General features: G+C 41.7%; 1 protein-coding gene across 2 annotated transcripts; it reads right to left on the bottom strand.

Moving 5' to 3' along the window:
• Positions 1-6,875: 6,875 nt before the first annotated feature.
• LOC107705269 (APC membrane recruitment protein 2-like) lies at positions 6,876-10,521 on the bottom strand. 2 transcript variants are annotated; one of them, XM_016508496.1, is made up of 2 exons: positions 10,247-10,521; positions 6,876-9,980 (listed from the first exon to the last, which is right to left on the bottom strand). In XM_016508496.1, exons 1-2 carry the CDS (start codon positions 10,296-10,298, stop codon positions 8,062-8,064), a joined length of 1,971 nt encoding a protein of 656 aa, XP_016363982.1. In that variant the 5' UTR covers positions 10,299-10,521; the 3' UTR covers positions 6,876-8,061. The 2 variants fall into 2 exon arrangements, with proteins under 2 accessions (XP_016363982.1, XP_016363981.1); XM_016508495.1 differs by lacking the exon at positions 10,247-10,521 and having other exon boundaries at positions 6,877-10,191.
• Positions 10,522-11,636: the final 1,115 nt, after the last annotated feature.

Here is an 11,636-nt window from a genome sequence, read left to right as displayed (position 1 = left end):
CGCCTATATGGAACGGTCTTTCTCAGTTCTCAAACAAATTAAGAACTACATTCGATTTTCATTGACTGAACGCACGTGCTTATTGCGATAGAAAACACTGTAACGGTTTCCACTGATTAAGAAATATTTTTGTTTGCTTGGGTGGTAATATTAGGCCTATTAATAGGGAAGGGGGGCCCAAAAATTTGTTTTGCCTATGTCATGAAAAGAGGTAAATCCGGCCCTGGCTGTGTGTGTACAACAAAACCACACACTTGGTAGCATTTGCATACTTATTTGACTATGTTTTGGGCGTCAGGATAGACACTGACAGCTTTGTGAGCTCTTGAATGACATCATTCCTGAGCCTCTGACTTTCACTCAAATCATAAATATTTAATCTGGCTTTTTTAGTTAATGGAAGAAGGCACATTACGCTTTAGCGGGTGAAATTACAGGTTAGAGACTTGCGCTTGGTAATGACTCAATACTGTCAGAGGCGTCACAGCTGCTGTTTTGTGACTGCCTTGTCTACTAACTTGAGGCAGTTCATCAGCAAGTGAACTTGACCTCAGGCTTTTGTGTGTGAAGCAGCCGTTTCAGGGGTTTGACTCAGTGGGGGAGGGTCTACGGTTAGTAAATGTATGTGTAGAAGGAGTGTAATTTAGCCCCACCTTTGTTTTTTTGCGTTTTCATGGTGGTCCACATATATGGTGGGGAGCCCAGCTGGTGTCCAGCTGCAGTGTCAGATAAGCCTTTCCCTGTCCTGTCCTGTGTGGGACCATGATTGTGTTTGATTGGTGTCTGCTGAGTGGTGCTTTTCTGTAGAGAAAGTGATTAAGCATATACAGGGCTGTCCTTAGCTGACGCGAGGCCCGGTGCGAGGTAGGGAGCGGGGCCCCCCTCGGGGTCCAGCTGGGCTCCCTTTGAAATATTGCCCATACTGGACACTATGAGCTAAACAGACAGCTAAACTGATTTGTGTGTGGAAAACACCCTGTCCTTTTATGTTTATAAATACTTCAATACATTTTACAATATAGGCTAATTTATGATAATTTTATGTTAAAATCTTAAACTTCTACTTCCAATCTTAAAGCATCCAGAATTAGAATTAACATGTATACTGTTTTTCAAAGAAAGTGTCACAGTACCTATTGTGGAGCAATATATATAATATTATATTTTAAATATATTTTTTATTTATTATGGAAGATACACAGAAAGATCGACAAACATCGACACCGACCGAGGATGTGAAATGACCTGCGTCTGTTAGAGCTTCATTCCCCAGGTCAGGTCATTAATTTGTGAAAAACAATCAGTTCGCCATGTCCACTGAGGAAAACGATATATTTTTGTCTAATTGTCCTGTCAGCTGGTATGTTTACATGACTGCGTCAGCGCTGGCAAGACAGCGTCAGCGTCTGTCGTTATAGCGTCGCGTTGCTCGTCGGTTGAGCTTGTAAGATAGTGTTTAAATTTCAAGTAATTTCAACATGTTTGTGTTCTTGGTAGTTCGGACTTGGCATGATTGACTCAGGAGTACGAACGTCCGAGGATGAGGACGCGCTATTTTCATACTGCAAAAAGATGGAACAACAGCCTGATAACTTCACGCAGCTAGTCTTGACATACTTTGATTGATTATCCTCATTGCAATGTATATCCACAAAAAACGAAATTTAGTATAGGCTAAAACACAGTCCTGCCTCTTTTCATTTTCATTTTAAAAATATGAATATGTTGTTCAGGGCAGCACAAGCAAACTGGTAATATAAAAAACATTCATGCCCCTTTTCATTAAATAATGAACATAGCTGTAGTGTCAATCCTGCACGTTTCTTTCATAAGAGAAGACATCATCCAACGATTCGAGGACGGTAATATTTTTTGCTGTCAACAGTCAATGTCACATCTGAAGGAGGGAAAAAAATGGTTTTACCAAACTGTATAAACATAAGAATAGGTAATAGATTTATGACTCCTTGTAACTTTTGTTTCTTGAGATCATGTGACCTTGAGCCTCCATATAAGTGGCAGTGATAGGGAACACAATCATGACTGAATTACTGTTCCATGGTTCATTTATATTCATTGAACCCTGACAGGGATCCATCAGTGACCCTACTGAGGGTTCTTTTGTCAAAGGAACATCACATTAAAGGGGTCATATGATGCTGCTTAAAAGAACATTATTTTGTATATTTGGTGTAATGAAATGTGTTTATGCGATTTAAAGTAATAAAAACAGGACATGGCTGCAGCGTCAACAATACTACAGCGTGAATAAAAGTTACGCCTTCTTTCTTTGTGTGAACATTTGGGCGGCGTTATGCAAATCTTCCCACAGAGCGATGTAGGTATGTTGGGGCGTGTTAGAACGAGACGTTTTAGGTAGGCGTGGCTAACTCTTAACTTTTATAAAGAATATCTCTTTGGTTTTGAGACTTTAGTGTTTGCAACTTTACAGATCTTCTTTATGCACCAAGAGCTTGTAACTCTCCAAAGAGAAAGGAAAAATTGAAATCGCATCATATGACCCCTTTAATGTCAGCGATGGTGCCTGCAAAGTGACGGTTCAGCACAAATAGGTTAGAGATGAATTGTTTGCCCTTTCTCCTCATAATTTCCTGCCCTTCTCTCTCGCTCTTTCCAGAACGAAGGATTTAACAATGTTAAGTTGACAGGGCAGATGAGGCTAATTGATAGCATATTGATCAGATGGATTTTTAAAATTTATCCTCCTCAGTAGGATCCTCCTCAACTTCACGCTTGACTTCAGACTGCACTTGAGTGACTGTGGTGTATATTAGCGTCTCACACCACAGACAAGCCATAATTCACAACACTTTTCACTTGCAAACTGTTGAAAAATTTCACTTTGTTCCTCTTGTTTCAGAGATGGGGGCTCAGACAGGATGAATTATACATGTAAAGTTTTTGATGTGTATTTATTATTGATGCTGATGGAAGCTTGGGAAGAAAAACGGCTGTAAGGAAATGACATCATCCGTTGGTTAGAGATTCTCAGAGTTGGTGTAAAAATGAAGAAATATGAACAACAGTCAACCAGAAAGTGTTGTTTTCAAATCATGAAACTAAAGACTAACTATAGGGTGTGATATTCTCACGAGGTTGCAGCAAATGAAAGAGTGTGAGTGTGAGAAATGAGATTTGAGTCTCCTAAGTGTGTGTGAATTTGCACAAACTCATATTGCACCATTCTCACTCCAATCAGTGTCCTCAAAACTCTCCGTCAGCCACGCATACCCCCCGCCCCCCCCGCCCCCCGGCCCCACCTCCACCTCTCATTGGATGACCTACTGAGGTTGCCATGGAGATTTGTGTAGTAGGGCAAGCTTGTGAAATGAAGGGTGCAGATTTTGAATGGCCAAGCCCCCTGTTATAATTTCATATGCACGCAAACACAGATTTCTGATCACACAATCCTAGTATGTATGCAGTGATACAGCCAAACCAACAAATATCAGTTAGTTTCTTCTTGTCTCTTCCTGGTGGCCCAGAGCATCATGTGATCTTTATTGAGAGGGTGGTCTTTGCTGACCAAGACATGACCAATAGAAAACAAAACACTTTTGTTTGTTTGTTTTAGACATGTTTGTTGAGTGGTGCAATTTTCATTTAGCATGCTATATATATAATTCCAGAAAATCTACCTAGATTCAACTTGACATCCAGTGATCACCATGCATTTATATTGTATGTAAGGGAGCAGATTTAGTATATTCATTTAGTACATTCATTTTGTGTTCCACAGGTGGAGATTTTTTATAAAACATGAGGCTGAGTAGATCAGTTTAAAGCAAATACTGTGACTCGATAGACGGGCCAAATTTAGACATAAGAATGAGTCATTTCAGCTACAGCATTTAGACAAACACTTTTCACCTGGAGTAATCATTCCACTTATTAATGATACAAATAATATTCTTTGAAAGAAACCACTTGGCTTGAAAATCAGGAATTTCCTCTGTGCGACAGACTTTTAGCAAGGAAACAAAACGGAAAAGGGGAGAACGAGAGGAAGCAGAGAAAGCAAAAGATATTAGATGTCTACGTTTACTCCGTATCAGGTTATCCGTCTACTAAAAGCAGTCAAACAGGAAAAACAGGGAGCGTTTCACTCACAGCACTTCAAGTACAAAACAAAAGTTCAGTCTAGGATAGCAGGCAACCCCTTGAAAAGTTTTAAGCAACCGCTTCCAGTTTCCCCTGGAGATGAAGGAAAGAGTGTTTCTGAGAAAAGAGGGGCGTGAGTGAGACCGTCCATGGACTTTTAACTCGAGTTTTTCAGAGTTGTCCTATGTTGCTACATTGTGTACTGTATTACTGAATTATTTAGCTTTTAGGATCATAGCAGCCCACAAATGTAGTGACGTCAGATGGCTTTTTTCACCACTTACAGCCTTTGACATTTTGGGTTTACATCAGACAATCCCCCTCTGTCTTGAAATACAGCACTCTTTCTCTCCCTCTCTTTGACTTGTTTGTATAAATGTGCTCTTATGTATCTTCTCTCTGTTCACTGTAATCAAATTCAATACATTTCCACCCAAGCAAAGCCCCTTCTAAATAGACCCCTTGCTTACACTCACTCCATAACAGTTTTTTGTCTTCACTTCCCTCCTCTCTCTTCTGTCCCTCTCTCACACTAGCACATGCAAAACAAAAGCCACAGGATACAGGATACAAGCACATGGAACAAGGAGATGTCATAACTACACTGTTATATGGGCAAAAGCAACATGTACAGTAATTCAGATATTTCATTATATAATTATAAATTTTTAACAATATGCCAAATTTATAGCCATTTTACCCATAAAATGTACGTATTTGTCTGTTTGTAATCAAAATAAGTAATTTTAAAAAAGAATATTATACACTACGTAAAAAAAATCTATAAAATAAAAACATAATGGTTTCCACAAAAATATAAAATAGCACAATTGTTTTCAACATTGACAATAATAGGAAATGTTTCTTAAACACCAGTTCAGCATATTGGAATGATTTCTGAAGGATCATGTGGAACAAAAGACTGGAGTAATGGCTGCTGAAAATTCATCTTTGCCATCACAGGAATAAATTACTTTAAATTAAAATAAATTGAAAATACATTTTAAAATATGTTAATACTGTAAAGATTCGAAAAAGGTTATTTAAAATTGCAATAATATTTCAGAATATTGCAATTGTACAGATTTTTTGATCAAATAAGTGCAGGCTTGGTGAGCATAAGAGACTTCCGAACACTCAGGGTATACCATGAGCATGATTGCTGAATTACCACACTAATGATTCTGCCTCTGGTCCTAGTTTTAGAACAGATTCCGAGCTTATTAATCGGGCCCTCTAAGCCCCTGCGGGTGTCAAACCGAGGATAGAGCCCTGGGGTATCCCATCCGGCTCCCAGGTGTGATGAGAGCTAATGAGACTATGAGCTCAGGGATCATCAGGTTAAGCCACCCCCTTCCGTCAGCCACATGCTAACTGAGTCTAAGCTCAGTAGCATGTCTTACTGAGCAGTGATACGCCAACACATCATGTCCCAACCACTAGTATGTAGCTTATTGTAGACCTGCTGTCAATGTTTACAATGCATTTTTTCCCACTGTAAACACTGTTTTACCATGTTTTTTGAGCATTCCATCATACCATGGTATTCATTGAAACTCACATACCAGTTAAAATGTGGTATATGAATATAAAATATCACAGTATACCAAAGTACCATGGTTTTACCATCACTGTAGTATAGTAGTGTCAGTGTTTTTGTAAATAAACCATGTTTCTCTCCCTTTGACCCTGTTCTCTCTCTCTCTCATTCACAGAATCAGGTCTTTTAAAATAGGCCATCCAACCATTAGTCACACATACACACTCAGTCAGCTCTGCATATGCATACAGCAGTAAAGTCTAATTTTCTGCTATTATACACACAGAGATAAAACACATTTTAAAGGGTAAATCCAGCTGACCCAATTACAGCTCAGTCATGGCTAATGCTAACTAATTCTTTAGACCATTGTGATTAATAAATCTGTACACATAAACACACAAACATACACACATTCCAGCAGGGTTCTCATGTGTAGGGATGATATCAGAGGGTTATGGTGTTACATAAGGCTTTTACATAAGAAGCCACACTGCAGCAAGAGCTGCTCAGGAGTGAATGTTTTTTCGCTGCACAATTACTGTTGGGACTGCACCAAATCCCCCCTTCAGACACACATATACACACACACACACACACATCCATGTCTCTATCCACTTGGCCTTAATGAGTAAGCACTAAATCGAGCATAGCCCTTTCTTATCTGTATTCACTCCACACACACTTCCTTCTTTCACCTCACTATCCCAAACCACATCAATAACAGATCCATGACAATGGAAGCCCATAATTCTCCCCCATAACCCACAGTAAACACCTCCCTTTGTCAACCGGATTCATGCCGACAGCTGAACCTAGACCAGCTTTCTTCTTCCTTCCTAACGGGTGGGATTTAAATCCCAGCAGACTGTGGCTGGCTGCAAAAAAGACAACCGTGATGCTCTTTACATCTCTGCGATTAAAAAAGCTAACATCTAAGCTGCCCACATGGCCCTGTTTTGTGTGTGGAAGATGATGCATGCATTCACACTTGAATAGATGTCCACTTCCTGGATGTACACAGAGAGTTGTTTTATTTATTAAATAAAGAACAATTTAAAGAAAGGAAGTATATAAAAGAAAGAAGGCATGTCATGGACCTTCTGAAAAGAAAAGTGTTTTACAGTTTACAAATAAAATGTCCTAGTGGTTAAGAAAAACAGAGTAAAAACTGTATTACCGACTGGTGGATCAAGCCAAATACTGCATAAAATCAATTTCTTAATCACTATTTTTCTTGTAAAAATGTTTTAAAAAAAATTTAATGTCAATTTATGTTGCTTTAAGGTTATTTTGGTATATTTATACTAGAAAACTCACCAAAAAAATACTGATTAAGAAGACGATTTCTGCAGTGATTGCTCACTTGAAAACTCTTCCTATGGAAGCCCAGTCCAAGTCTTCGAGCCAAAGGATGATAACATCTCCAGAAGAATGGTCACATGACAGAAGACAGATAATTCATGATACATGGGCTTCTCCATATCTCGCTCTCCTTTATTTATTGAGCAGTGAGCAGGCAAATTAAACAGACATTTGTGTAGAGTGATGCCATGCTACATTCAAAAATATCCAGCTCAGTATGTCCAGGTTAGTGAGAGTAGTACAAATCACTGTGAAAAAGGAGGATACTCACAATCCAGGGATTTATTTTTTTGCAAGTCGTGTTTTCCAAAAGACAAAACAAGCAGTGCACAAATATCCACAGTGAGGTCATAGGGAGGTCCTTGTCCAATATAAAAGAGTAAGAAAAAGTAAAGATTCAATAAAAAGAATGTTTTACTTTTCAACAATATCAATAGGAACATGGAAGTCACGTTGTGTGATACGAAAGAGTGTCTTGAACAAAAGGCTGTTCCCTGATCCAGTTTAAATGTACAAGACTCCATGCAGCTTTAATTAGGAGTGTCTGAAGTGCTTGGTTTAGTCTCACACAGTTCTCTGAATTCATTACATGTAAAATACTGGAGAGATAAAAGACTGCAGCTGTGTTTTACACGGTGCTTGTGGGATGCCAGAGCAAGAAATTAGCACAGCACTGATCCAATGGAAGGGAATGAGAAGCTTTTTGATATTAAACATTCTTCTTAGGATCAGCATTCTCACCTTATTATTTCTCTGTGAAAGGCTGGTGTAAAAAATAACCTTTAAGATTACATTATTATGAATGTCATGTGTTACATACTGCAGTGCATTCTACAAAACTCATTAGGGTGTAATATGCGACATCACAAAAAATTAATTTTGAAGATATAAAAACAGATAAAGATATAGTCCTCAGTAGATGGGTGAAATCAAAGAAGTGTAAGTGATTGCTTTATATCAAAAACATTGTGTTTTGGCCTAAAGCTCTTGTGATAGATTTGTATTGTCAGAAATCTGATGGGCCTCCAAGATCTTTACTTCCTGCTTTGTGAAGTGGGGGTGCTCTTGTTGCCGGAACGACGGACAGGAACCTTCGAGACAGGGATTCGAGTGCGTGGTGGAGCATCAGTCTTTTTAGGAGGGGTGGTTAAAGTGGGGCTAAGATTGGAAGACAGTGTGCCTTGGCTGGAAGAGTGGGATGGTGGTGTTTGCCTCACACTAATAGGGATCTTGGAATCTCGAGGTAGGCTGGTGCTGCCTTTCATGGAACGGAATGAGGAAGTGGCAGAAGACGAGCATTTCGGGGAAGGCAAGTTCATTTTCAGATCACCTGCAGATTTTGTTGGTGAACTCACGTCATCGTCTGAGCCAGCAGCGCTAGGGCTGTCGGGATCGTAGAGGTCATAAAGTGCATCTCCAGAGCAGCTATCCCTCAGCAAACCTTCCCGACGTAGGAAGGTGCTGTCCTCATCTTCTGGGCCAGGTGTGGGAGAATCCCAGTAGCCTTCATCACTTGGTGGGGCATCCTGGAGTTCTTTATCGACAGGGGGAGGTGAGGGATGTGAGGGTTGCTGTTTTCCCATCTTGCTACCTCCGCTCACAGGGATCTTACTGAAGCCAAGTGCCTTTACTTGTGGTGGCCTCTTCTCAAGCCGATTTGGTGCATGATGGAGGACAGGCTCTGTACGTCGTGGGGCTGGGGAGTCTTCACCCTTCTGGGGCAGCATATGCCATAGACCCTGCATGTCAGCATCATTAACACCCTCTGGACTAGCCATCTCCTCCCCTCCACCCATGTAGGCGACAACTCCACTGCCTTGTGGCTTTTTAGGGGGTGCACGTGGTCTTTGGTGGGCTGGCATGTAGCAAGAAGCATGGATAGATGTAAGACTACTGACCTGAGGACGAAGTGGAGGCTTGGCAGGAGAGCATCTCTCTGAATTTGTCCCGGCTCCGCTTAATCTGCGACCCATGCATCCCCCACTACTGCTACCGGTTCCACTGCTCGTGGCACTTCCCCCATTCCCAGAATCCTCTTCTGGATCAGCGATGATGTCACCACAGCCTGTTAAAGAATCAAAACTCTTTAGTGAAGTAACATCGGTGAACATGGAACATAGGCGATCCACAGATTGCTCGGATTGTGGGTCGGCTGTGCTGTGCTCCATTGGTGGGGTCAAAGCGCAGGTTGGAATGGAGGACAGGTGTGTCGAACTGCTGTGTTTATCATGATGGAGCCCTTCTGTCTGGGCTCGGAGTGGAGAAGGAGATGGAGCTGGAGACTCCTCGGTGATTGTATGTTGTTGCGAAAGAGGAGGACCAAAGTTACCACACTCCAATTCATTAGCACCCTGTAATTCCTGCATAGATGACACCTTCCATTTCTCAGCTTCCCCTGGGAGAGTAGTCTCCTTACACACTTGAGGCAGGGGCTCAAGAGTCAGTGTCATGTCCTTGTCCATTTTCACGCTGCCGGAGCTAGAGGAAAGTGTTAGGTCTCCTTCCTTCACCTCCTTGGCCACCTCTAAGGAGTCCTCTTGAACCTGGGGCTTCCGCCGCCAACGCATGCTGCTGAACAGCCCCTTAAGTCCTCGTCCTCGCCGTCCCACCGTAGTAGTTCCATCTCCTGCCCGGCTGCTGCTCCGGCGCAGTAAAGAGAAGAAGCTGAAAGACTTGGTGATGGAGCTCTGGAGGGGGGCAGCGGACACACCATCTGGCATGCCGGCGTGGAGCTGATCGCTACTGGCAGATTCCTCTTTCCGGTGGCCGTCAAGCTCTGAAGGAGTGTCCGTTATTAAGCCATCATGGGTTTTGCTCCTAACAAGCTCCAGCGTCTTGCCAGTGGCTTTACCGGTGGACTCCCCTTTGTTCTTGACAGAGAAGATGCTCGGCATGCTGCTGCCGGACTTACGCTTGCCGAACAGCTTGAAGGCGGCTTTGTTTAGCTTTCCTGGTGGCTGAGGATCACATGGAGGCGGTTCACTGCATTCGTTTTGAACCTCCATCTCTGCCACTACGTCTGCTGCACCCTCTGTTTTTCTTTCTTTCTTCTTCTTCCTTTATTTTACCCTGTCTCTAACTGCTTCTTTCCCTTTCCTCTCCCTCTCCACTTCTATCCGCTGCCTTCGCTTGTTCGTGTTCTCCCTGCCTCGCTCTCTTTCTCTCTCACTGGTTTACGCTTGCCGAACAGCTTGAAGGCGGCTTTGTTTAGCTTTCCTGGTGGCTGAGGATCACATGGAGGCGGTTCACTGCATTCGTTTTGAACCTCCATCTCTGCCACTATGTCTGCTGCACCCTCTGTTTTTCTTTCTTTCTTCTTCCTTTATTTTACCCTGTCTCTAACTGCTTCTTTCCCTTTCCTCTCCCTCTCCACTTCTATCCGCTGCCTTCGCTTGTTCGTGTTCTCCCTGCCTCGCTCTCTTTCTCTCTCACTGGTGGCTGCGCCTGACAGTCTCTATGGTAACTGGGAGGGTTAAGCAGCTTTCGTCAGTGCTGGAGGCGAGCCAGCACTTTATTCTCCACCCCCTCCGTACACACAAACACACCCTCATCCCCCACACTGCAAACATCACATATCCTTCTCCTCTTTCTTGCCTCAATTATTTTCTCTATCTCGCTGAAGCTGTGTGATATTGATCTACATGCGGGCTGTAAAGAATGAGTGTATTGCTTTTTGACATCATGATTGTCGTCATGTGCTTGTGAGTGCAACTGTGTACAAATATGTGTGCGTGTGTGTACATAATTGACAGAAAGTTTTTGCATTCTTTACTAATGTTTCTATGGGGGTTATAATGGAATTAGTGTTGTGTTATGGATTTGTCCTAAAAAGCAGTCACATGTGGAACATTTCCAGAAATGCTATAACGATCAAGAGTGTGGGGAAATAAATGGAATGAGCACAAACCTCTCAGTGTAAATGAAAATAAGTCACTGAAAATCCTCCTCAGATGAAAAGGCTCAAGAAAACATGCAAGTTGTGTGTAGCGTCTGTACTTAGGATTTAAGCAAAAGCTGCTGATTAGAGAAATTACAAGTATGAAGACATGAGGCAGATTTAGATAAACATTTCACTCACTTATAATGAATGCATTCATAACACACACTTGAAACAGTTTATAGAGAAATGGCTGATGAAATTTAAATGAGATTAGATCAGCTCACGCTGGTGGTCCTCACCTGTTTCGGGCCGTCTGGAGTGGTTGATCATATTCAACTAACCCCTTAATAACACACAGTCCATCTGCCTCCAGCATATGGGCCCAGGGGGACTCCAGTTACCACACTCCTCCACTCTTACACAACACCAATTAGTTAGTCCAATTGTGTGCAATAGTAGCTAAACAACTGAAAGCTTTTGGGTTTTATTTTTTTTGTGGTTTGAATATACACATCACGGGTGACATTTGGTAAGAAACATTATATGTTATAAATATTCTGGCAGAGCTAATAGACTGGGTTCCCACATCTTTTGACCAATGTATTTCAGTGACTTTCCCATGACTTTTCTAGTCGTTCATATATATAATGGATGAGGGTGGTGCAACCATTATAACTGAAGAGACAGGTCTCCCCTACTATTTGTGAAATAATCATTATTTGTCAAAGA

Source organism: Sinocyclocheilus rhinocerous, unplaced genomic scaffold, assembly GCF_001515625.1.
Source record: "Sinocyclocheilus rhinocerous isolate Xijiao unplaced genomic scaffold, SAMN03320098_v1.1 scaffold594, whole genome shotgun sequence".
NCBI classification, from domain to species: domain Eukaryota; kingdom Metazoa; phylum Chordata; class Actinopteri; order Cypriniformes; family Cyprinidae; genus Sinocyclocheilus; species Sinocyclocheilus rhinocerous.
Note: the sequence above shows the minus strand (reverse complement) of the source record. Positions and strands in the feature narration are given on the sequence as shown.

Bases quoted from the DNA above. Each gene is read 5' to 3' on its own strand.
- LOC107705269 (XM_016508496.1), bottom strand. From the start codon at position 10,298: ATGGAGGTTCAAAACGAATGCAGTGAACCGCCTCCATGTGATCCTCAG. The intron at 9,981-10,246 runs CAGGAAAGCTAA...ATCCTCAGCCAC, and splicing joins TCCATGTGATCCTCAGCCAC to CAGGAAAGCTAAACAAAGCC.